General features: G+C 51.0%; 1 protein-coding gene and 2 long non-coding RNA genes across 3 annotated transcripts in view; all 3 read right to left on the bottom strand.

Annotated features, from left to right (window-relative positions):
• LOC109280868 (uncharacterized) overlaps positions 1-26,504 on the bottom strand; it is a 453,680-nt gene that overhangs the window by 12,971 nt on the left and 414,205 nt on the right. The window contains exon 4 of the long non-coding RNA XR_002087324.2: positions 20,008-20,296. This is a non-coding gene — a long non-coding RNA (uncharacterized LOC109280868). The remainder of the gene's footprint in view (positions 1-20,007; positions 20,297-26,504) is intronic.
• Positions 642-3,784, bottom strand: LOC132251450 (uncharacterized). Its single transcript, XR_009463534.1, has 2 exons — positions 3,428-3,784; positions 642-1,379 (listed from the first exon to the last, which is right to left on the bottom strand). It is a non-coding gene; the product is annotated as an uncharacterized LOC132251450 (long non-coding RNA).
• Positions 6,934-9,406, bottom strand: SOX2 (SRY-box transcription factor 2). The gene has a single exon (XM_006277180.4). The coding sequence runs from the start codon at positions 8,910-8,912 to the stop codon at positions 7,965-7,967; it is 948 nt and encodes a 315-aa protein (XP_006277242.1). The 5' UTR covers positions 8,913-9,406; the 3' UTR covers positions 6,934-7,964.

Here is a 26,504-nt window from a genome sequence, read left to right as displayed (position 1 = left end):
TGGATAGGATTAGACCATCTCATCCATTTAAAAGCACCCCCGTCTACACAGCGTTTCTGATATATATTAAAAAAAAAAAAGAAAGAAAGAAATCGTCCCCTATTAGCAGCACTTGGAAAAGTGCGTTTTATTAATCGAGTTTCCTTGCAATCAAATGCAATTGATGCTCTTGAATGAGCTGCCTTGCAGCAACCCGGTCCACTCTTTCAACCTGTGATTAAACCAGAGCTGCCTTCCCAGAGAGAGCAGCGCATTTAAACCTTGGTCAGAAATGTTCATTAGAAGCAAACCTAACTAGTGCGACTGTATAGCCATTTTGTGAACTCGGAGCTGCGGAGGGGGGTGGGGGGGAGTCTGAAAGTGTGAGCTGATGCCATGCTGGCTGGCAGTGTGTGGTCTATTGTAGGGAATGTGCTTTCTCCACTGAACAGAGAGCTCCCCTTTTTTTTTTCCCCTTTCCCCTCCCTAGCACTACTGCACCTGCACTGGATCAGGGAGCTACTGCCATTCACCACATCAACACAGAAGACATCTCTGACAGCACTCAATTCATTACATTTCTTCCTGCTTTTCAAACCAACACACAAAAAACCCCGAGTATTGCCAATCAGTGACAGCAACAAAAAAAAATCTTACAATACTTGATATTCGCAACTCATTTTTTTGATTTCATTAGTCAGAAAACTCGCTGCTCAGCCAGCTACAACTTTCTTCTTTTTTTTTTTTAAGGGGGTGCAGGGATCACTCGCTCGTCGGTACGAACTGCAGCGTTTGCCCGGGTGTGCGGACTGAAGCGGGCACAATCAGGTCAGGGCTTTCCGCAGCAGTGAATAAAGCGAGGAGGTGACTTCGCCTCCCCCAGGAGAAAGCGCCACAAGTTTATTCAAGATTCATGGTAGGGGATGGGGGGCGAGGGGAGCCATCCAGACACATTAGAGTGCTCCTGATCATTGCAAACTATTTGGTCCCCCCGGGGAATATTCCCTTCTTTTTTTCCTCGTCCCCTTCCCACTAGCCCCCTCACGGGGGTTGTGGGCGGCTGGGAAGCGTTTCAGACCGGGGCATCCAGGAAGGCTGGGGAGGGAAAAGTTGTTACAAGGAGAAACTCTCAAGAGCAGTCTGGAGTTGGAGTGTGTGTGTGACAGAGAGATTTTTGGTCTCTTTAAAAAGCTGTCTTCCAAGCGCATTTGCAAGCAAAAGCAATCTGTCTCCAGGTCTTAGGCTCGGGTATTTAACTCCACTGGATCTTGGCATCAGCTAATTAGAGTGACCCCAGCAATAAAAGCTGCTGTTGATTGCTTAAAATAAACGAAGAAGACTGATCCCACGAGCTCGGGGATCCCAGCTCCACCAGCCGTCTTCCCCTGCTGATCTCCACACTAAAAAAAAAAAAAAAAATGCCCAGAATACGTCTAATTTTATTTTCAACGGCGAATGATGGGTTTTCCCTTTCCAGCACGATTTTGTCCCTCCCAAGCAAATCCAAACCCCAAGTGGATTTTGTTTGAGGACGCTCCGCTCCAGGGCTGGCAGCGTCCAGACACTGGGTTTCCAAGGGGCTCCTGCCACCCTCCGGGGCAAGTCCCATCCCCCTGCCCCATTTGATGTGTGTGTAACACAAAATCCGATCTGCTTCTCCCCACTGCGACCGGGTGCGTCTGGTCTGGCTTTCATTTGCCTGGAGATCAGGACTGTATCTTTGGGGGGCTGGGGTGGGGAGGAGCAGAGAGCGAGAACTTCCAGAAACCCAAACCCGACTCCCAAGCAGGCGAGATTGCTTTTTAAGCTAAAACTAATAATTTCATAACTGATTCCCATTCAATCTGGCGCCCGTGACGTCACGGGGGGTATTAGCATACGAGGAGGGGATGAAGCCAGTGTGGCTGCAGTTGATAAGGTCCCTCCTGAGGAATTCGCTGCTTGTTTTAATACATTAATTATTTTTCTGTCTTCCGCAAGTTTTGCAATTTGTAAGAGCTTAAAGGACCCATCATTTCCAGCCCTGCCAAAAGGACGTGCCTAAGATCTTCTTATGTGGCGAGGGCGCCTGTGACAGCAGCGCCGGGGCTGGGGGACTCGTGCCCCGGAGGGGCCGGGGTGGGGACATCGCGCCTTCGCCCTGCGGCCCGGTCCCTCGGCTCCCGGCGGGAGGGAGCCGGCTGGGGGCAGGGCGTGCGGGATCGGCCCCCGACCCGCCCCCGCGCCTCCTGCACCTGTGAAGGGGGCTCCGCTCCCGCCTGGGCCCCAGGACCGCAATGGGGTGGCGGAGTGAGCCGAGGGCGCCCGGGGGAGCAGGGCCGAGCCCCTCCCCTCCCCTCCCCCGCTGCGCTGCGTCCGAGCCCCCTCCCGTCTCTTCCCAGCTGAAGGGTGGCCAGGGCGGGCAGAGAGCCCCGAGGCCGGCAGCAGGAGCCCAGCGCTGCCCCTGCCGCCCGGGCACCGCTCTGGGCTGGGCGCGGGGTCTCCAGCCAGAGCCACTGCCTGCAGCAGCCGGATTGAGCCCAGCTCCCTGTCGCGCCTGGGAAGCCCGGCCCGGGGCTGGCCGAGCCGCGGGCCTTGCACCTCCGACAGCACATGCCCGGGGGGAGCCGGGGGAAACGCGCCCCGTCGCGCACCCCGGGGCCGTCCCGGCTCCTGCCCCGGAGAGCCGAGCTGGGTCCCCGGGGAACGTGCGGGGCAAGGACGGCGCCCAGCGCTTCGAGATGCGGCGCGGGCCGGGGGTCCCACGGTCGGGGCATCCTGAACCCGAGTCTCCCCACAGTGTCCCCGCCCAGGCGGAGCTGCTGAAGGTCGCGCAGAAACCGCACCAGCTCCGGCCGCTCCGCAGTAATTGCCCCAACGCCGCGATCGCTAATTAAACCTCTCCTGCTTTCACACGCGCCCACAAAACGGCTGTGCCCGGGCAGATTTCCATGTCGCGGGCAGAGGGGCGAAGGGGGAAGCCAGGGGGGAATCGGGTGGTGACTCCACGCCACCTTCCCGCAAATCACCGCAGGGAAGAAGGGACCCGCGGCTCCTCTCCCCAGGCCCGGGCGGCCGCCGCAGCCCCGCCAAGGGCCCGCACAGCGCAGCTCTTACAAGAATAAAGAAATAAAAAATCCTCCAAGTTGGCTTGGGTGCTGGTTTTGGTTTTTTGGTTTTTTGGGGGAGGTTTTTTTGCCTCTCTTCCAACTTGTCCCCGCTCGGGGCAGCGCAGGTGCGGGAGAAAACACTCCGCAGGGCTCTGCACCGGCCACGGCCGCAGAGCAGGCGGGATCCATCCGGAGCAGTCTGCAGCCACAAGCCGAGCAGTGGAAAGCAAAGAGGTTATTAGTTAGGTCTCCGTCCCCCACCCCCAGGCTCCTGCTCCCGAGACCAGGCGAGCCCCGCACTCGTGAGCAAAGAAAGGCAAAAGAAAAGAAAAGGCTGGGAAACGAGCGCAAGGACTCACTTCTCTGCAGCGAGGAGCCTCGGGTCCCCCCGAGCCAAATAGGACCGACTTCTTGCCATTCCCCGGGCGGCCTCAGCAGAGCTGCTTTTAATTACCCGAAGGGAAGTAGCCGGGGCGCTAACTAGCAGGCGATCAACCCGCAATCAAACCTCCGTCTCGGAGCAGATCGCTATAAACTGTCAGCAATTGCAAAGTAAACGCGGCGGACACAAAGGCGCTGTTTAATTTTCCCGGTGTAATGGCTCTAAATGAGGACCCGGGCCCTGCGCAGCCGGGCGGCCGGGCCTGTCCCCCCGAGGCGCTGATCAGCTCTTTTTAATGTGAGAAAACTGGCAGCTCCCAACCCGTCAATGGAGCTCCCACAACAAAAGTCCTGAAAAGCTGAATGACTCGGGTTTGTAATTACTGCTTCCCGCTCCCCGTCGCAGCTTATCCCTTATTCATTCAGTAGATATTGTCACCTAAGCTCGGTCTCCGCGTTTTTTTTTTCTGAGCATCTACTACAAGTTTGTGGCAGAAATTAAACAAAATCCACCCCCGCCCCAAGTGGTCTAAAGCGAGCGGGTCAGGCAGGGCTGGATGGGAACCCTCCTCCTCCCCCCGGCTTCCCATTTTGAACAGGCAGGATCTGCTAATATTCGAGTCAGATCTGGGGCGAAATAAGCGCGGGGCATGTAATGGCACCGATCAGCAGCGGGGAGAGGACACGAGGGGCTGAAACCGAGCCCCCGGCCACAGGCAGGGAGGTCCCCGGGCCCCTGGCACGGTGCAGGGGCTCTGGCAGGGGAGCATCAGGGCCCTTCGAGCACAATATGTTCGCTGTCAGGACGTGTGTGATGGCAGGAGCAGCCCCTTCCCCCCGCGGCCCGGCCTGTGCGGATGGGAGACCCGCTCCCCGCAAGGCTCTGCCGGCTGGAGGGCTCAGCTCAGCTCTTCCAGCCGCGTCTCCTCGCAGTCTAAATAATTAATTGAACCATTGCTCCCTGACCCCTGGAAAGTCCAGTAGGGACCCGTTTGTAGTAATAATACCCCCGAATGAGCTCTTGTCAAATATTCATTTAGTGGTTAATGTGAGCCATTTCCCCCTGGGACAGGCTGTAATACCAGCTTCCCAGCCTTGGCAAGAAACCCTGCTAATCTACCTCTCCAGCCCCGCAAAATATTTTAACACCCCGTCCTTAAAGCGCTGGAAAAAAAAATCACAGGGGAAACTATAATCTTATCCTCGGGTTCATTCCTGCTCTGTCTAAGGTGAGTGAAACGTTACACTACCCCTCGCTCGTGGCCAACTGGGCTTTGCAGAGCACATCGCAATTCCGAGGGGAGGATGCCCTGAGACGCTGAGCCCGAGCAGACGATTAGTAATCAAAGTACAAAAACCCGGCGACCGCGAGGCATTCCTGCTCCAAGAAGCAATAGCCTAGGGGAAGAGTTTAGTGCGAGCAAATCGCCTGATTATTCAACGTGTTGAACTGGAAATTAGCAATGGTCACTGCCATTCTCCTAAGTGGTAATTGAAAAATAAATCCACTCCGATCTACAGATAAAAAATGCGGTTGGGAGACATCTTCCCAGAAGGAATCGTTCCGCCAGGGATCAGGTTTCCACAACAGGCATCCTTCTACCGGGTCCAAAATCTGAGCCGAAGCAATTTGTCAACATTAAGGGAGGGGGGTGGGAAAAAAAGTTTTTGAGTTCCCCAGAGCAGAGCACGGGGCTCAGTCTCTTTTGTTTCATTGCACGAACTCGACTCCTTCTCTGGGTATTTTCAAGGCACCCATATTTCGACCTCACCCCGCCGCCCCCTCGACTCTTTTGGTTAGCACTTCAAAAAGGGCCCGTGTTTTATGGCTGTTAATTGGCTAAGGTTCACGACGTTTGGGCTGTTTTGATTTTTAACTGAATTGCAACGGGCACAGAGAGCGAGGAAATGTGCTCCTTGCCACGTGAATAATCCCCAGATGCGTTACAAATGCTGCAACTCTGCGAAATTCTTTTAGTCTTTGCATTAATTAAAAAGGGGGGGGGGGAGGAGGTTGGCTTGTAATCTAGAATAGCAGTTGTGCTTTCCAAGTACACCACGGGGGGGGGGGGGGGGGAAGGAAAGAGGTAAAGGGGAGGACAAATCAAGATAAAATCCAGAAGCAGACAGTGCTCCAAAGCCCCCGTCTCCTGCTCTGCAAATTTGACTTCTCAGTTGGCCACGAGGGAAAGACCGGGAGGCCGGAACTGAACCTGAGAAATAGCACGACCCTGTAAAAGCCATGGCTGCTCGCCCGCGATTTCAGTGGCAACCGGCACAAAAATCCTCTAGGTACATGTTTAAAGGCACCTGCTCCCCCCCGCATCTCAAACCAGCCCTTTCCCAGTGCAAGCCGTGCCCGGCGCGCAGAAGTGCCATCCAGGCACAAGGTCGTTCCTGCAGGATGGTAATTTCCCGGCTCTACATTCAGCTGGGGCAGGAGTGTGGAGATGCAAGCCACCCTCCCCTCGTCCCCTCCCCTCCCCTCGGGGTTAGGAGCCATCCTTAACCCTCTGCGAGTCGAGCTGCCTCCGGCTTGGTGCCCCCTGCCCCGTGCACCAGGCCGGGCCTGCAGCCCCCGGCCGCAGGCTGCTGGGGCCCGGCTGGTTGCACGGAGCAGGCAGCTGCAAGCTGCGGTCGGAAGTGTACAAAGGAAAAGGCTACCTCGGAGAGATGGCTGCGCTCCTCCGCTATGGGGCTGGCGCCACCGCTTCTCTTTCGGCCTGGAGCCGCTGCCGGGACTGTCGGGGTTTGGGCTACACCGCGCTGGCCTTGTAAGCCAGAAACAGCTGGGGAGTGTCGGGCAGCGGCGATTTTTACCTGGCCTCCCCCCTACCTCACACGCGCCTCTTCTGCGCTGGAAAAAAAACAAAAATAAAGGGGGAGAAAGTTGAGGAAGGCACAGACAAAGGAAGCAGAGCTCCGCACGCCCCGCCGGCGCCTCCGCCCCGCCAGCACCCTCCGCGCGGCCGGCGGGGATGCTCTGGCCCCGGCCCGGCCCCGCCCGGCCCGGCGCGACGGCACAACGCTCCGCTGCGGCCCGGCCCGCGTGCCCCCAGCCAGCCCGCGAGCCACGCCGCTTACTTGTTGCCTTCGCACTCGCTCCGCTCCTGCCACGCGCGCCCGTTTCACTTGACACCAAGTGCAAGGTCCCAGCTCAGCCCAGCGGCAACAAGTGGTCTCAGCACCAAGTCCACACACCTCCCTTCGCCTCGGCACAAGTCTCCCGGGCTGGCACTTACACCGCGCGCTTCTCAGGCCCGCAAGGAGGACTGCAGTTTCCACCTACTCCGAGCCCTGCTCTTCTCCAGCGCCAGAGCCGAGCTTTTCGCGCGGTACTTACTTACACCGTGTTGTCATGAACTGACCACACTCAGCTGACTACGGTCAGACCTTGAACTGCATTATTATTATTATTTTTTCTTTAAAAAAAAAATCAAAACAGCTCGTATTACAAAAAAGAAATGCAAGACTCAGGCGTAACTTCAGTGTCCATATGTCAAAAATTTATTTATCTCAAACTGTGCATAATGGAGTAAAAACTTAAGTTGAATATGTACCTGTTATAAGGATGGTATTAGTTCAAATATATACATGGACTGTCGGCAGACTGATTTCAAATAATACAGAGCCGAATCTTTAAAATACAACTACGGAAAATGAGAGGAAAAAAAAAAGGAACTTAAAATAGCATCACAATAAATTTACAGAAATATTACAAACCATAAGAAAATATTTCAAACACAGTCATTTCAGCTTGTGTGTGTGGTTTCTCTGTCTCTCTCTCTCTCTCTGAACAGGATGAATTCTGGAAACAAAAAGGCTATTATAAATTAACAAACGGTATGTGAACCTGCAGTGGCAATTTTTGCTTTTTAACAAGTAAAAAAAATTTAGTACAATCTAAACGTTTGCCCTTTTATAGAAAACCAATTCACTGGTTTGCAAGTACTTATCCTACATTTTTTTGCCTTTTGTACAATTTCTAAAACAATTAAAATGTCCAAATTCTGTAAAATAAATCTCCACTCCTTTGGCAGCTGCTATAATTCAGCTGCGCGGCTCCAAGTAAACTCTACTTTGTTTTTAAAAAATAATTGGCAAATTCTCAAGTGTTTCCCCCCCATATTAACAATGGACATTCTGATTGCCATGTTTATTTTGATAAATACTGTACAAAAGTCGCCTGCAAATATTAAAACATTTTTTTTCCTCGTCGCTTTTTGAGTCTAGCTCTAAATATTATTGGTAAAGACTTTTGCAAACTTTCTGCAAAGTTCCTACCGTTTCACTAGAACTTTTAAAAAGTTTTGTGTAGTTTCTTCCCCTTCAGATCTATACAAGGTCCTCGGCGGGGTTAGTTTTTGTTTGTTTGTTTTGTTTTGTTTTTTCTGCCCTCCCCAGTTTTCTCTGTACAAAAATAGTCCAAAAAAAAAAAAAAGTCCAGAATCTCTAATAAAAGTTTTTTGTTTGTTGGTTGGAGTTCAGCTCTCCTTCCCCCCCTGCCCCTTTGTCTTACATATGTGATAGAGGAAGTGTGCCATTAATGGCTGTGCCAGGAACAGGTGCACTCTGGTAGTGTTGGGACATATGAAGTCTGCTTGGGGCAGCTGGTTCTGGTACTTCAGCACCTGGTAGATACATGCTGATCATGTCCCGAAGGTCCCCAGCTTGGCAAGGAGCCCTGGAATGGGAAGAGGAAGTAACTACTGGGGGGCTGGAGCTGGATTCCGTCTTGACCACAGAGCCCATGGAGCCCAGGGCCATGCCCGGGGTCCCTTGCTGGGAGTAAGACATGCTGTAGGTGGGCGATCCGTTCATATAGGTCTGCGAGCTGGTCATGGAGTTGTACTGCAGGGCGCTCACGTCGTAGCGGTGCATGGGCTGCATCTGAGCCGCGTTGTGCGCGTTCAAGCCCGGGTGCTGGGGGTAGCCGAGCTGATCTTGCATCATCCCATACCCTCCGTTGGTCCAGCCGTTCATGTGAGCATAACTGTCCATCCTCTGGTTCACCCCAGCTCCCAAGGTGGCCCCAACCCCGACCCCGGTGGTCATGCTATTGGTGCCCGGCGCCAGCAAGCCCCCTGGCAACGTGTACTTATCCTTCTTCATCAGGGTCTTGGTTTTCCGCCGGGGTCGGTATTTATAATCCGGGTGCTCCTTCATGTGCAGAGCGCGGAGCCGCTTGGCTTCATCGATGAAGGGTCTCTTCTCCGCCTCGGATAAAAGTTTCCACTCGGCCCCGAGCCGCTTGCTGATCTCCGAGTTGTGCATCTTGGGGTTCTCCTGGGCCATTTTCCGCCGCTGGCCCCGGGACCAGACCATGAAGGCGTTCATGGGGCGCTTGACCCGGTCCGGGCTGTTCTTCTGGTTGGGAGCGGCCGAGTTGGAGTTGCCCGTGCCGCCTCCCGAGGCGGGCTGGGGGGCGGGCGGCTTGAGCTCGGTTTCCATCATGTTGTACATTCAAGCGGCTTCTGCCTGGCCCGAGGCTTCCGCGGAGAAGCGAGAAGCAAACGTCCCGAGCTGGACTTTCTCTCCGGCTAGGGAGGGGTGTGCAAGGGGGGGAGGGGGCTCCCCGAAACACCCCGCGCTTGGATCAGGATCAGGGGCTTCCTCTTGCCTGTCGGAGGGATCAGGCCGGTGGCGGTGGCGGCTGCTGCAGCCTGGCTTTGCAAAAAAAAAAAAAAAAAAAACCACAACCAAAAAACCAAAACAAAACAAAAAAAAAACCAAACCAAAAACCCAAACTTCTTCTTTCTCCTTTTTGCCCCTTTTCTCTGCCTCTCTCCAGCGCTTTCCCTCCACCTCGGTCTTAAAGAGCCAGCAAACTCCTTTGCCCCCTTTTGCAAACACGCGCACTCCCTCTCCCTCTCCCTCTCTTTCTCTCTCTCTGCCTTGACAACTCCTGATACTTTTTTGAACAAGTTAATAGACAACCATCCATGTGATGGGGGCTTGTCAGGGAATAAATGCGCTGGGCCCGGCCAATCAGCGCGCGCCGGCTCCTCCACTGAGGACGAGCCTCTACCCCTGGTTTTGCATGAAACGGGGCGGGGGCTGCGGGCGCCGCCGGGCCGGCCCGGGGGGGGGGACGGGGGGCGGGCCCTCGGCCGAGCCAGGCAGCCACTAGCGAGGCTTTGTCGCGCCTCTTCCAGCAACAGGTCACACACGCCTTTTGGAGGAAGTGGGTAAACAGCATTGTTGCTACATTAAAAACACGCGCGCGCGCACACACACACACACACACACAACTTGGTGCGGGGGAAAGCCGCGGGGGAGCGCGAGGCCTCCGCAAAGTTGCGTGTGTTGGGTGCGGGCCTCCCCTGCCTGCCATTGCCTCTCCCCCCACCGCCGGCTCTCGCGGAGGGGCCTGTGCAGGGCAGGTGCAGGGGAGCAGGCCCTCCCCTCCCCCTAGCCCGGCTCCATTCACAGCCTGGAAGCCCCCTGCGCCTCCCAGAAAGAAGGGGCCGAGCTCCCCCGCCATGCCCCGGGCGTCTGCTTGCAGCCCCGGGGGAGGGGGCCGCCCCCCAGCTGCGGCGACCCCCGCCTGGCCCCAGCCCCGCGCCCCGCGTGCTGCTCCCCGGGCCGCGGGCCGCGCGGCAGGGGCAGGACGCGGGAGTGGGAAGCCGCCCTGGGCTCGGGAGGGTAATTTTAGACTCGGCCCCATTGTCCCGACGTAAAGACTTCAATAGGTGGGAGCTCAATGGCGGGGAGAGATGGCAGCACGTCCGTTACAAATAGGTAGTTTTGTTTCTCTTGTTGTCGCTACACGGGGCCAAACAAAGGCCCGGCTAAGTTTACTTCCACTCTCTTGTTGGGATCTTTGTTGCTAAAATGCACTTGACTACAAAGAAAGGGGGGGGGGGAAGCCTCACGCCATTTCTGTTTTATGAAGTGCTCCCACGGGCAGGGGCTCCCTTCGCCCCCCTCTTCCTGGGGCTGAAAACGTGGCGAGCTGTCTGGACGGGCACGCCGCACCGGGGCGCGCTCCGCCCTGCGCCCCGGGCTCGGAGCCTGCCCCGCGGCCTCCCCAGGAAAGTTTGGCGCGACTGAAAACCTCCCGAGACTGACTGTATTTGGTGCTGTGCGCGGACTGTACAATCTGCTGGATTTCAGGTCTGCATCAGATTAAATCCAGTGCCGAAAGAACGATTTAGAAACACACACACACACACACACACACACACACACACACACAAAGGGAGGTGAGAAATAACTTGGAGGCTGCCCTGGACTTTCCGAGCGCGGGGGCTTCAGGGATGGGGCTGGTGCGCCCCCTACTGGCAGACTCGGCTCCCAGGCAAGGCTCGCTCTCACTTTTCAAATGAAATGTTTAAAAATAATAAAAGGAAAGGGGGGGGTGGAAATAATTATATGTAATCTAAGTAATAAAAAAAAAACAAACCCCAACAGCACGGATGCATCTTTTTATGGATTATGTAAATAAATCCTATCAGATTTAATGCGTTTAATTCGAAAATGTACATATAGCCCGTAGATAAGTGATAGGTTAAAGCAGAGGAAAATAGGTACAAATTATGAGATTCAAGCTAGAAACGAATTCTGATTGTCCAGACGCTACTGAGGGCACGCAACTATTTACTTTGGTATTGTTTACGCCTGGGGCTGCACTTGATAACATTATTCCAAAAAACACACACACAAAAAACCTTATGGATAATTAAATTGGGGGAGGGGGGAAGGGGGTGGTGGTGTTTGTTTATCGTAATAAATTGATAACTGATGGTTGGTGTTAGACAAGCAAGTCTTATTTTTGTTCTCTACTGTAGTTACAGAGGCAGAATCAGTTGGGAGTGTGTGTGTGTCTGTGTGTGAGCCTTGGCTGCAGCAAAGGCAAGGCAAGATTTTACACGTAACTAGATGCATATATTTGTGCCTGAACTCTCTAATAACACATTGAAGAGGTTAAAGTGGCTGGCTTGGCTCTTTGTTAATTGCATTTATCATATAAATAAGCGATGGAAATACCTAACAATTGTGTTATCATGAGTATTTACAGCTTTATTTTAATTAACCGTGTTTTACTTATCAATGCAATAAACTGCCTCTGGCATATATACATAATAATGCGCTATAGAAAAATAAGATAAAGGTGATAGCTCTTTCACAATTTGTTCTTCTCCGTTTCCTACGTGCACGTTTCTGGCTCCATAAACCGGGTTCCTGGCTACTCGTTTAAATAATGTAAAAAAACAATGAGAGCCTTCCTCCAGCTTCAGTATTAGTAACAATAACGACAACGGTCTATTGAAGAAGATCGAGATTTTTAAAAGGGAGGCCTAGAGAGGCATGGTTTAATCTGAATGGATTTTAAAAATCGTTGCCTTTGGTATAATTTATGGAAATGAAAAGTGCTCACATTAAACAAATAGTCCGCAAACGCGCTCAGCGCGGGAGTCCGAGGCGGGTTCGCGCTTATTCGGGGGTGATGAGCTTATTAACGAGAAAATGGATGTTAACGACTTGGATTTTTATTTATTTCTTGTGCGGACCCGGGCTGCACCCACCAATTTCTTCTAAAAGCCCTGAAGATGCAGCCTATCGGGGACTATAACATCAGGGATATCTACATAATTTTTTCGCACTGACCTTGCTAGTAACAAATCTAAAGCAAACTATTAAGCAGCCTGGTGGAGATGGAAGATTGCAGCCTCGATTTTTTTTTTTTTTTGTCCTTAGCTGCAAATAGAGGTTTAACTTGCAGTAATTAGGTGAGAACTAGCCAAGCATCTTACTATTATGATGCTTGTTAAAAACGCTTCTTTTCTGCATCTGCATTTGAGTGTGTTCCCCTCCACTCTTAATCTTCTTATGGAAATGAAGGCGAGCGGCGGGGAACCTGCAGAGACTTACAGAATGTCCTTGTTAACTGGAATTTCTCAGCATTGCTAATTAGCAGAGTTTGACGACCACCAGTATTGGGGAAAGCTCTGTTTAGCCACTCACAAACCCTTCCGAGGAAGAGCAGACTAATTTTATTTTGTAATTAAAATCTGAAAAGGGCCCTATTTGACAGTTAGGGCTATGAGAGTTTTATCTCCCTGTGAAATAATTACTGCCTTGATAACTCAATTTTCTGCAAAACGTCAACTGTGAGCTCCAAAAGTTTTAATTTCATTACGTTAAAAAAAAATCTGAAGACGAAAATGTACAGAGAGATTTCCCCCCCCCCCCCCCTTTCTAATTCTGGAACCAGCTAACTGCACAGAGGCTAAAGTTAGCCCAGGGAAGTTTTGCCAGACTCACTGTAACCCACTCCCTGGTGAACCCCTAATGGCACAAGGCGCGTTATTGCAGTACAAGCAGCAAACCCTGGAGGAAAATTGCTCCCCCCGCCCCAATATAGTTCCCGAGGAAGATCTCCCCCAAGAAACACCCCAAGGAAGGTTTTAGGCCAACACTGGTGTTGTTCTGGTAAAAGGCTTTGTTCATTTACAACCATTAATAGGTATGAAGGAAGGGGGGTCATGTCCTGGGGGTATTACACAGATGAGCTGAGCTCTGGCGTTTGGGGGGGGGGGGTTGGTGGTTTTTGGGTTTTTTTTTTTTAAGTACTGCCAGGTCCTAAAAGTCTTTCCAGGCTGATATTTCACGAGTCAAATCAGTAACCAGTCCATTCCTTCTTTTTGGCAGGCAGTTCGCCCCGACCCCCACTAACAAGGCTTTAAAATGTGAGATTCAGCTTTCTGCATTTTTTCAGAGAGGGGGAAACTCCCCCAGCCTTGGGGAGAGATCACCGAGCAATGACAATCAACCCAAATAACGTGCCAGGTTTGGCTGAGACGGGATCTATAATCCCGAGAGAGGCACCAGCCCCCTTCTCCTCGAAGCGTGCTAATCTCTGCACGCTTGTCTCTTGGGTGGGGGGGAGGCAATCTGGGGGGCGAGCCGGGCGCCGGGACCACGCGTAGCCCACGCTGCTTCCATATATATGGAGAGAGTGTGTGTGTAGATCTATCTATCTATCTATCTATCTATCTATGCTAGATAGATAGCTAGATAGATATGTGTGTAGATATCTATGTATCGATAGATAGATAGATAGATAGATAGATAGATAGATAGATAGATAGATAGATAGATAGATAGATAGATAGATGGGGGGGAGTGTAATATGTGTATGTACCTATCTCATTTCTTTCCTTGGTAATTTAAAACGGTTTAACCGGGGCTTTGCTCCAGTCTGTCCTGCCGGCAGCCAGCAGTGGCATCCCGCATCCAGGCGGGCCCGGGCAGCCCCGCTTCAACCACCCCCGTCTCTCTCCGGATCCCCCTTGCAGGGCTCTGCGGCCCCTCGACGGCGCGGAGCGCACAGCAGGCTCCGCTCCAGCCCACTTCTCTCTAACGGAGCAGGACACACGGAGCGCACGTGCGGCCGAGGGAGGGGTGGGGGTGTGGGGGGCAGTGGCGATGGGCGACCCCCGGTGCCAGGCCGCGCGGGGGCCGGGCGACGCCTCCACCCGCGCGCCCCCCACTCCCACGGCCCCTGCCGCCGGGCTGGCCCTGCAGACGGGAGGGGGCCGCGGAGCTCGGCGAGCCTGGGGCAGCAGGGACCTCGCGTTCAACGCGGAGCACAAGACCCTGTCACCGAGCATGGGTCCCCCCCCCCAGTATATCTCATGCCTCGGCTTTCCGCTCCCGCCGGGCCCTGGGAAAACAACCCAAAGCAGCTCCGCAGCCTCGAGAAAATTCAACCTTTTAGCGCAACCTCAGTGGCACTAAAACACCTGTCAGAGTCAGGAGCCGTCCGACACCTCCCGGCCAGCCCCCTGCTCTCTACCCGAGTTATACCCCCGGCCCTCGCCCCTCCGAGGGCCCTTGCAACCGGGGCTGGGGCTTCCCCGAGCGAAGCGATCCTCCGCCTGGGTCCAGGGGGGCGCAGGCCTCGAGCCCCTTCCGCAGAGTCCCTTTTGGCAGTCTATTTAAAGGGATCTTTCCTTCCGAGTTTTATAAGAACAAATGAGTTTTCTTTTCCCATTGTAGCTGAATGAACTCATGTATATTAAACACAAAACCCTCTCCTGAAGGACGTTAACTGCTTCACTTAAACCCACAAAAGCACGAAAATTCAGAATTAAAGGTTTCCAATTCCCTGAATAGGTCCCCTCCGCTCTCCCGCTATTGCAGGGCCCGGAGGATGGGCAAATGCTCTGGGGGAAAGAAAAAAAAAAGTCTTAACTGCTACCCGCGGACGCCTTAAATAGAAGGCTATTGTCTTTCCCTTAAATTTGGGCTTAAACTTTATTTTAGTTTCCCCTTTTCATTTTACTGTGTTAAGGGAATGCTATTAAAAAAAAAAAAAAAGAAAAGAAAGAAAGAAATTTCCCTCCTTGGGATCATGCGGTGTCATCCAAATCAACCCGGGGCCTCTCCGGACCCGATGCAGGTTTGATGGAATTATCGTGAATTATTCTGGCTCTTCCATTGAAATCATAATGACTCCCAGAGAAGCTCTTAGGATTTCAATGGCAATGCATGAGCACAGCCTGAGGTACTTCAAGGTTGCCTGTCTGCTCAGTGCACCTCAACGCACTCTGGGAGCCCGAGGCATGGTTTGAAAAGTACATTTAAAAAAAAAATCCCTTCCAATGATTCACAGATCACTGACACGATCATCCATAATGGAGCCAAGACGGTGACTTTTATCTCGCTGTGTTCTTCATAGTCCTTAATTTGGAGATCATTGCCAGGACAGACAGTAATGACTCTTTCAGAACTGTTATGATCTGGAGTGACAATCTCTCCATCTAGCCCATGGTCTATTGACACCACGGGCTCATTGTGTCAAGTTAGACTTGTGCTTGCAGAATCCGGATGGTGATGGATTTTAATTCAAATTATAGGCTAGCTGTCTATAACGCGAATTCATATTTAGGGAGGGTGTCATCGGGACAGAGAGACCAGGCTCTGAATACCAACAACCGCCACATCTCCCATGCACCGAGCGCCTTTCCATCCACAGACCTGGAAGGGGCTGAGAAATGATTAACGGAGCCCGAGAAAAACGGGAGGCAAGACCGACACGGGGACAGGCTGGAGCAGGGCCCCGAGCTGCTCTAACCCCTAGTCCTTCCACCTTAGAGCCCATCACTGCGGGGCCTGTCCACTTCCAACGCCGTCCCTTTGAAGTCCAGCGAGACTGTCCCGACATGAATGGGCAGCGAAAGGGCAGGCTGCTCTGTCCCATCTGGAGGGACAAATACCGTCCCAGGGGCCCATTGATACCGGACACATGGCCTTCTCCCGACACGGACGGGAGCTCTGTGCACAGGTTGCCTCCACAGAGGCCCCACAATTAGCATCGATTTGCTCTAGCAATGGAGCCAAGGATGCTGATCACCAGGATGGCACTGGGCTTGCTCTCCTGGGACTCCAGGAGACAGGCCCTAAGGAAAAGTAGGGAAACCAGCCTGGGAAAGTGGCAGTTCGGGCTGCTTTGGCGTTTTCTTTTTAAATCTCGCTCTCCGCTGTTTGTGGGTGTGTTTGGGGAAATGTTGGAAAACGGGCTCCCTCCTTCCCCCGAGCCAAAAGAAATTCTTGACACTACAGCATCAGGTGGGGGACTAACAATAGCAATTTATATTTATAGTCCTCTAATTGTCAACGCGTCTTCCAGATGTAGGGCCAGATCCTAAAGCAACAGACCTACTCTGGTGAGCAAGGCTTTGCAGAATCGGGCCCTTCAAGTGAGCTAAGGCTTAGGGACTGGGACATAAGTCCACACGAAACTGGGTTAAAGAAATCACCGCCGAGTTGCGACTTCAGAAGCCAAGTTTTATTCCTGGGAGGCTGAAGGGGGTTTATGGCCGAGCTATAAAGCCCCTTACAATAGCTGTTTATAAGAGGAACACTAACAGCACCTCTAATTGAACCGGGTTAATCATTCACTTTGCAGTGAGAGCCACTAACATTTTTGTAAACTGCCTCCTGACGCTCAACACCTCTCGGATTTTTTATTTTTTTCCCATTTCCTGCCGTAATGGTAATTATCATATAATATCTCTGTTTATAGCGAGCTCGATGGATTTGTACAGAGCTGGATCTTTGGGTACTTCATTTCCGTGATGCATCTCCCCAGCGCTAACTAGAGAAATAGCAACAAGGGGAATAAAAGGGAATTCCGCTGTGCTGCCATTCTGTACAGTGCTCATTCTAGTATTGATAGGAAAAGCAATATCTTTATTTTAGGCAGCTTCCTACAGAACTGCTTGATTAGGAAACTCCAGAGTGGAGCAAACTGAGAGGACGGAGAAAATATCCTCAGTGTAAGAAACAAGAGCATCTTGAATGCTCTCTTAGATCATTTCTGAAGTGCAAAGTTTAGTGCGAGACTGCAATCCATGCGATTCACTAAATCTAAACACCTATGTATAAGGACTCCCATCCAGGCTGCCAAGGGGAGATCTAAAATAACCCCAATTTGGTAAAAATAATTTGGCTTCCACTGGTGTTTCTTCTCAAACGCCATACGCATAAACTGTATCAGCTTGCACATATAGACCTGAGCTATATTGAGTTATGCAGAGCCCTAGATAATAAATCGCGAACGGAGCTAAAAGTTGATAGGAGATGTAGTCGGTTAGTCTTTTTTTTATGCTACTGCGGATTTTTAAGCTGACCTACGAAAAGGAAAAGATCTCAAATGATTCAGTTAAAATACCACTTCTTCCTCCTCACCACATACAGCAATGGTTTTAATGGATATGTCCTTTTCAGATTGTAAAATAGAATTCAGGAGAATATTTCCTTCAGTAAAACCCAAATCTAAGATGCTAATTAAAAATACTACCTGTCTATACGGGGCTCCTTTAAAACATCCTGGGATAAAAAGGGAAATAAATGCACGTGCATGCTAAAGCCTTGAATGTTATGATAGACTTAAGAACACAAAGCATGTGGGATAGGGGGGAAAACCCGTAATTATTATTCTTTTGTTTAAAAATTCTACCAAATTTATTTGTCTTTTAATGCAGACCTGGCACCCCAATAATATAGAATAGAAAATGACTGCGAGCGGCGTCCCACGTGTGCTACTAACACGGGTGTGAGCGAAAGCTCTGTGCAAGAAATGGAAAGAAACGCCAGCACCCGTGTTTACAAACACTGAGGGTGACAGGTTCATTTTCTTTCTTTTTATTTCTCTTTCTTTGGGTTTGGGGATGGGAACAAATAACATGGGGAGGAGAACGATTTCTTCCCCGGACTTCTGCTGCGGGTTATTTGCTCACCTTGTGATTTTCCGATTCATCTTTTTTTTTTTTTTAATATATATAAAAATCCAAACTTTTTTTTTTTTTTTGGAGAAAGTTCTTTAGCCTCGACTTAAATCCCTTTCACGTCCTCACATTCTAATTGCCGGTGTATTTTATCTTGAAAGGCTGCTAAACTTTTTTGGAAAGGAGAGAAAAGCCCCGCAAACTCAAAGCCCGAGGTTCTCGCTGGTCTCAGGACCGGCGCTGCGCAGCTCCCACTGTGTCCAATAGGGGGCGCTGGGCCAGCCCGCGCCGCGCTCCGCACATCTGAGCCCCGGAAGAAGGGGGGACAGCTTGGAAGCTTAGCAGGGTCGAGTACAGATCTTTAGTCTTCATGGATAAAAAGAGATTAAAGGCTAAATTCTTTTTTGTATCAATTTTAACCAACTACGAAAATGTAGAGCTTTTATCCTTTGATGTTTCCCAGAAAGAAACTGTTATATCAGTTGTGAAATTACAGCGTTTCAGAGCCAACAAACCCAGCCATGGAGTGGTAAAATAATTTAATTAAAAATAATAATAATATGAAGACCTGATCTTCCTTAGAGGCACTTAAAAGCTGACACATGTGTGCGTGTCGCCCCCCCCCCCCCCTTCTCTTCTCCCCTTTTAAAAAATGTTTTTCTGACTGCCATTACATCTGAATATTTAAAAAAAAATAAAATAACTTTAGATTGCGACTAGATTTCAGGATCTGTAAGGGTGGGGGGGTTGGGGGATTTTTTATTTTTTTTTTGCCTTGCCTTTATACAACTGGTGTATTTCATAGAAGCCTGCTCTAAAGAGGCACGGTACCGTGACAAAAGCGAATCATTAAAAAATAATAAATCAAATGTTGGTCTATATCCATTTATGGTATGAAGCCTAAATAAAATTGTAACTGGCTCCCCACTTTCCCCCCACTACAAAAACTCTTCACCTGTATTTAAATAGCGCGTCTTTAATTACAGCAGTTGGGGATGTATGAGGCTGAAATGAAATTAGCAGTCATTACCAGTCCTTTAACTCTGTGGTGCTTTTGATCAGCACTAAATTAGCTTTCCAGTCCTAACAAAGGCTCTATAGCAAGCAGTGGGCTGTAAATAAGACAGCTCGACCTGCCCTCAACACCTTTTCCCTTGTCAATCACAGCTCTATCATTCAGCCCAAGATTAACCTTTATCTACCAAATTCTTAAAAAAAAAAAAGAAAAAGAAAGAAAGAAAGAAAAAAAAAACCCACCTCAACTTTGCTAACAGTAACTAAAAGGAGCCTCCCGTTAAATGCTATTATAATTAGCCCAAATGTCAAAATCAGCCATTTCCAAATCAGTGTTAAGTGTGTTAGGAAGCAGATTCAGGTAGTTACACTGATTCCTCCCTAACTTTCTCCGCATGGAGATCCGCGGTCCCTTCCCACAAACAGTTTAGAGTCGGTGCTTTGGAGGACGAGGTTTGTTTTATTTTATTTTATTTTATTTTTTTCTTTTCCTTGTAAAGGCGTTACCCGGCTGGAAAGAATCAGTTTGCTCTAGAAGAACTGGAAATCAGCAGAGAGGATGGGGGGGGGCAACCCAGCTGCCGCCTTGTGTCAATACGGTAACGGCGAGTGCGCGGGTCCCCATTAGGGGGCGCGAGAGAGCAAGGCCGAGCCCGCGCGCTGGCAGCCGGCCAGCAGCTCCCGCCGCTTCCCCGCGTCGCCCCTGCACGTCCCCAGGTAGCAGCCCCCGCCCGCCCGCACACCCCACCCCACCCCACCCCGCAGCACACGCACACGCACTCGCCCTCCCCACACAGCAGCTATTTCCCGGAAACCAAATCCCCGAGCCATCAATTGAAGCCTACACTGGTTCCTTCCAGGGACACGCGGGGTCTACAGGTTTGGGATCAAGTTCTAGCCCCGGGTCAAACCCCCGCAAGAGCATCCTTTGAACCGTCCAGCGGGTGGAAAGCCAGGATCGCAGCTCTTTGCTCAGAGCCGAATAGGTCCCCGAGACATTTACTCCACTTTTTGTTGGGGGGAGAAAAAAAAATGCCTTTTTTCTTATTTTTTTTGCCAGGCAAGTGTTTCTGCCCAGCGATTTCCCGCTGCAAGACGGGAATGCACAATCTGCACTTGAGCAAAGCCCAGAAAACGCACATGCCGTTTGCAAAGTTTAACGCTTTCCGCACGCATCCGACGGATAAGGCGTTGCTAAATGAGGGGGGAAGGGGAAGGGGGGGGATTTCTAGATGTTTTTTTAAAGGTCATGGGTGGGGTGAAGGGGGAAAGACTGTGAATGTCAAAGTTGGGCTGCAGCTACTTACATGTCCATGCCAGCTCGGGGTGTTGTCGAGGAAAAGCGGTGTGATTGGCAGGATCCAGCGAAAGTCCGCCTGGGCTCCCGGGCTGCGCTCAGCCCCGCGGGGGTGATCACTTTGCACCGGACAGCGCCCGTCGGAGGAAGCTTGCTCGTCCCCTTCTCCTCTCCTCTCCTCTCTTCTCCTCCTCCATCCAGGACAGAGAATGAATCCATTTCGGTTTTTCTTCCCCCGGCTCTCCTTCCGATTGCCTACACATCCTCCAAGTCCTAGCCCTAGCTTTTAACTGCAGTCCCTGGAACAAGGGGGAAAAAAATCGTTTATGGCTTAAAAAATCCAAATGGCTGATTTGGTGTGTGTGTGTGTTATAAGAATGCACCCACAACAACAAAAAAGTCACTTCTCTGTTCCCCACCGTACAGCAGAAGAATAATAAAAAAGCTTTATATTTTTGCAGTGGGTATTCAAAGATAATTTGATGCCATTGTTTCTGCTACAGATGGTTCTTTTTAATACAATAACACTGCTCTTTGTGCATACTACACACAATAAAAATCGAAAGCGTTCTCCTGAATAACCATTTTGTTCTCGCTTGTATAAGGCCAACAAAAGCTGCCGTGAGGTAATGGGTTCTGTTTATTGAAGCCATAGAATAGAGGTTTGATAAAGATTTTTTCTTTTTTTATATATATATATAGGAGAAGGGGGGAAAAGAAAGACCTTGCAAGGTCGAGCCGATCTCTTCATATTTTTTTTTATTATTATTAAAATATTTGTATCAATACATTTATTTCAGTTGCAGCTGCAGGTCGCCCCCCTTCCTCCCCCTTATCCCTCCCCCCACCCCCATTCCCAACCAGCCCAAACATCTGTTTCTTTGAATTTGGGGAGATCCGCAGATGAAGCCCTGCCTAAAGAAATAACCCGGGAGTTGGCGAGAGATTGGGCAAACGGCGCGGAGGCGAAGGCGGGTCAGCTGGAGCGGGAGGACCAGGGCTGGTGTGTAGGATAGAAATGGGTGTGTGTGTTTTCCCAGCCTGCCACACACACACTGGTGCTCGCGGCCCTGGGATTAGCGGAGGCATTTTGCGGAGCCCGCTGCCACCTCGCCCCGCGCAGCCCCCGGCCCAGCTCCCGCAGAAGGACCGTCCCCGGGCTCCGTGCCGAAGCTGAGCCGTGTCCCGGGAGCCTTGGGCTCCGCTCCAGCCCCCCCCCACGAACAGGCAACTTCTACTGGGCGATGAATACATGAGCCCCGGGACCAGCCCCCGCTCGGGGGAAAGGCGCAGCACCCCCGCCCCCTTAGCACGGGTCAAGCCTCCTGCCTCGCCCCGTCACCTCGGGCTCGGGGCGGCAGCAAGTGCGAGGGAGCCCCCGAGCCCGAGCAAGTGCTTAGACAATGGGGCTCTGCGGGAAAGTTGTTAGACAGCGCCTGTGTTTGTCTACCTTTCTATGGGAATTAATGCCACCGCTCTCCGGGGCTCTGTAGCCCGGCCTGACAGTAATCCACCTCCGTGACTTCTGCCCTTTGTGTTTGCAGGAAACCGGGCTCACTTGTAGCACGACGGCAGGGCGGCGTAATTGCTTTCACCTCCCCCCCCCCCCCGTCGTTTAATTAGCTTCCTCAGCCCAAGAAAAAGATGCCCAAATTAGGGAGGGGAGCTGCGCCTTCAAATTGGACTTTCCCTTTTTTATTTGGAGGGGAAACGACCCCCTCGCTGCCCTGGGACCTCTCTGCAGGCAAGGGCTGCCCTGGCAGGTGCTGCTCACGAGACCTCAGCACGGACTCCCCCCCCGACTCCCCGCACGTGCTTGGTGCGGTTTGCTGCTCGCTTGCGTCTCCCCAGCCCGGGGCAAGCATCCCAGCGCCCGCCCGGCCACGACAGCGGCGAGGAGGAGGCAGGCAGCGTCTCCCAGCGGGGCTGATCCGGGCACGTCTCCGCTGCGGGCGCAGGGATGCTCCGCCGGCGCTCAGAGCCCCGGGGTGCGGGCACCGCCTCGGCCTGGAGGGGGTCTAGGGTTTCATGCCCACACCAAGAGGTATTGGCAGGAGACGGCTCCTCCGGTGGGGGTCTGCATTGCGAGGGGACGTGGGGCACCTGAAAACCCACAGCCATGTAGCACAAAGCTGGTCCCCTCCAAGTACCTTGCCAAGCGCCCTCTCAAGTTTGCACTAACCTTTAAAAATACAGCCAAAATAGGGACGCAACCCAGCCGACCATGCCTAAGATTAAGGAAATCGTGCGAGTACTTCCCTGAATGGCAACATTCAGCGAGGAAGTTATCAGGGAAACGAGAGCTGATTACCCGGGCCAGCGAAGGAGAGGAGATGAATGGCAAATCTGGTCTTTTCCTACCTACAATGGTCCTTTTGGTTCACCGTGTGATCCGCCTAATAGACCGGTTTGCTTATCAAGGAAACACGGTTTCCACAGACAAAACCAGCCGGTGGCTCAAAAATCCCGAGATGCTGCGGACAAACCGCGATAGGACTTAGCAGCAAAAATTAAAGCAGATTCTCCGCAGAATTAGGACGGAGATCCCCGGGAACGCAGCGCATCCAGGAGGGCACAGAGGCAAGCATCTCTTTAGCCCTAAAGCCCAAAATTGGCTTAACCCTCATTTTGCTGATAACCAGGAATGAAACCATCAGTGAGTACAGGGGACAGGCTGCGGCAACTTTCTACCGCGGTATCAGCATCTAAGACTTGCCCGAGGACACCTGACCCACAGGTTGGATGGGACGCCAGTACAGCGGGTCTTCACCTGTATTTTCCTCCCATCCAACACCGGGATTTTCCCGGCCCGGGCAAATCGAGGCAGCTCTCATTATGTGCCCGCGCTAAGTGCGCGTGAAAATCTGACACGTGCCCGGGAAAGGAGAGACACAGCTGCCTCGTATTTGTGTTTGTATCCCCTTGCTTGAATAGCCGCGAAGAGAGAGTCGCTGATCAAGCGTCCTAAATGAGCCAGGAGAGTAAATGCTGTCTGTACTTGGGGGGCTTAGCTGCAGGGAAACCAGCGCTCAGCGCGGGGCCCGCCGCACCCGGGCACCCGCACCCCGCGGCGGAGCCCCGCTCTCCCCGTCCAACCCCGAGGCAGCTCCCAGGGATGATTTTCCCCGGAGGCATCAGAGTCGGAAAGTTCAGCGGGACAAATCCTGGTTTGCAACTGCGGAAACGTGGCCACTGAAAGGGTGTGTGCGTGTGCGGGGCTCCACACCAGCGGGTTTCCCCGGAGCTCGCCCCTGGGTTGAGTCCTGCCAGCTTGCCCATGACACGGGGCCACCAGACTCCGCACCGGGGAGGGGCAGGGGGACACAGCCCAATCCGCCCCTGCTCGAGCGGCTGCGCCTGGCACAGCCCCAGGGTTGAGATCTTCAGCTTCCCAGCAAATGTCCGCGACTGACTCTGGAGCATCCCAGGGAAGAGCTGAGCCCTCTTTAGGGACACCAGGCTGGTGTGGACAGCGGCAGGGGGCCGGGCCCGGGTCAGCCTGGGACCCAGGAGTCCGGGGGGCAGGAAGGGAAAATCCCAGACGCCCAACCGCAGGCAGTGATACATGTGCTGGCGATTAAAGGCTTTTTAATTACAGGCGCCCTGAGGAGCTGGGCAAAGAAAAGGCATTTCCGAAAGAGCTCAGGGCCAGATCCTGCCTCCTGGACGCCCCAGTGTGATCGGGATTCACGCCCGCAGCTCCTCCGGTGAATGCGGTTTACCTCCAGCCCTGCCCTGGGGGATCCCCGCCTGGGACAAGGAGGTCATTAGAGGCTCTAGGTATTTGTTTCCACCGTGGCCGGGAGTTCTCAGAAGAAACTTCTCGTGCTTACATTTCTCTCCCTTGCAGAACATCGAAAGAGGAGAAACCTTTTTAATTACACAGGCTATAACTTCCCTGTTCCTGAGAAAGTAGCCAGACTTTTTCTCCTCCATGGATATGGGGGGGGGGGGGAGATCTTCAAATTATTACTCCCATTTCTCCTGAATTCAGCACCCCGCCCCCATTTAAATACACTATGATTTTTCAGCCTAAAAAAACCCTGCTCAGTGTGTGTAGGTGTAGAGACACAATCTTCGAGAAGGTCACAAAAGCCTCCCACAGTCCTATAGTGGTTAAAGAATATTTGCGAAACCCCAAGAGCCCCTTTGTCCGACAATATGATGCTTTAAAACATTTCAAGAAATTAAAGGTAAAGCAGGTCTACAAAAGCAGCTTTTGTAAGGCTGCAGTAATAGCCCTGCCCTTCTCCGCCTGGGATTGTGTGTCACCATTTCAGAAGCATCTTCCCAAATCAAGGCAGAGTTTTGAAAGGGTTGTCCCCCCCCTTGATTGCTATGACATACCTGAGAAGCCTCGTTCCTTTATTACCACCACACATTCTTGGCTAGAAGAAAAATGCTTGCCACTAGTTGCTATGGTTAGCCAGGGTGTCAAACATAGCTCAAAGAAATGTAGCCCCTCGCTGCAGTGCAATGTTTCCCCCAGGGAAAGAGGAAGAGGGCCAGGATCCTCTTACATTGTTCAAAGCTTTTAGCATGCTCGTCCCAGGTACATGACACTTTTGTACAACGGTCTCTTTAGACCCAAGAGCCTTGTCTCTTTTGATATTCTCATGTGTACATTTGGGCTCGTTTTACAGACTGACACATCAGCTAAAGTTATCCAGAAAGTGAAGCCAATTTGTGATATAATCGAATGTATCCCCATGATGAGGAGACTCTCCTTGTATTAACACGAAAACACTTATGGATTCATAGCCCATGGCAATACTAATGATTTTGACAGTCTCCAGACAAGGGTGTGTGGGCACACTATACATTATCTTTACACTATAAGTATGTGCACTATACATTATTTTTACAGGCATATTGTGCATTATACACATAACACTTTTCATATATGATCTGTAAACATCCATGCTATCTAGCATTATACATACAAAGGATACACATGCTTATCATAGGTAAACACACACATAAATCCATTAAAAATAAGTCAATACTTTAAGCTAGATTTTGATCTAAGGGTGCACTGAGGAGCTACTACTCTTAACAAAGCACCCTTCTGGTCTTTTATCAAAATATATACTTTCCGTAAACCACCACCTTTATTACTATTATCAGCAAGGAGGAAACAGGAAAAGGAAACAATGGACTTTAGTTGGCCCTTCCTGAGTGGAGTCTGGAAAGCACATCATTGCCAGGGCCCCATTTGACCATTTTATGGGTCCTAACTTGATTAAGACACAAGGGGCATGTCTACATGAGATGCTGACTGCGCAGTAGCCAAAAAATACTGTGCAGTAGTGCATCACAGCAGGGACAGTGCTAATATGCTACTGTGCAGTATTATTAGGCACAGTAGTGTCACCTAGAAGACGTTTGCTGGTGCTACCGCACAGTAGCTCTGGTTGCTGCGCATTTATTTAGTACTTGCTAATACAAGCACTAAATAAATGCACTGTAATGACTATGCAGTAGAGCCTCGTGTAGATAGGCCCAAGATGAACCTGGAGAGGGTTTAAATCTGTGGTTTCATATAGCCTACCCTCCCCACATCACCACAACCTCATCCTAGTGACATCTAGTTATCTTCTACATGCATTTTCTAAACCATCATCCACAGTATGCACCATAACTTTTGTCGTGCATCTTACATTTAACTAAAAGCATCTTGCTTTAGAGAGCCTCTCACAATGCTTTGACTATTTCCCATTCACTGTTTTTCAAGGACTGTCTTTATTTTAGACACTACAGGGCCAAAAAACCCATCAGGGACTAAGCTGGATCATTTGTCCTCCAAACAGGTTAGACACCACAGGGGAACCCTGCTCAGTTATGTCAAACTCTCCATCAGTGCTGATCATGCAATAGCACCTTCAGTGTTCCCGATACCTCCAGCCACCCAGTTTAAAAAGGCTTGGAGGAGTATTGGTAACTGAGATGAAGTATAAAGGAGCAATATCCAAGGGGACCAGAATACACCAGATCCATAGCTGGCACTAAATTAAAAAATAGATGGTGGCCCAGATATCAACCACTGTTGTCAAGGCACAGTAACCTATAAGGGAGACGCATATACAGGAGCAGATGACTGAAATCCAGAACACCCCAATTAACCTTACTACTTATTAAAAAACTGCTATTTATATTCTGGTTTTCCAAACATTATTTTTTTCATAGCAAATCTGTAGGACTGTATCATATAAGTTTTGCTCAAATCACCCAAATCAGCACTGACCAGCTTAAGGTCAGAGGAATGTAACTTCAAATATTCATATATTAAAAATATGTATTGTTATTTTAATAGGCACTGTCGATAGTTTAATTTGTATCTGTATTAAATTAAACATATGGTGAACAGGGTATAATAGATTTTCTATAATTTAGCTGCCAATGTGGCAACAGAAGCCAGTTACTCTCACCAGCAGACTTGTCAGTGGTTTGTTTACTAGCTTATTTGAATTAAAATAAAGCTTCGCTTCTGCTGACTGCACATCATTA

Source organism: Alligator mississippiensis, chromosome 7 (assembly GCF_030867095.1).
Source record: "Alligator mississippiensis isolate rAllMis1 chromosome 7, rAllMis1, whole genome shotgun sequence".
NCBI lineage: Eukaryota > Metazoa > Chordata > Crocodylia > Alligatoridae > Alligator > Alligator mississippiensis.
Note: the sequence above shows the minus strand (reverse complement) of the source record. Positions and strands in the feature narration are given on the sequence as shown.

What these genes read in the sequence shown, in the direction of transcription:
- SOX2 (XM_006277180.4), bottom strand. Translation starts at nt 8,912, where the DNA reads ATGTACAACATGATGGAAACCGAGCTCAAGCCGCCCGCCCCCCAGCCC.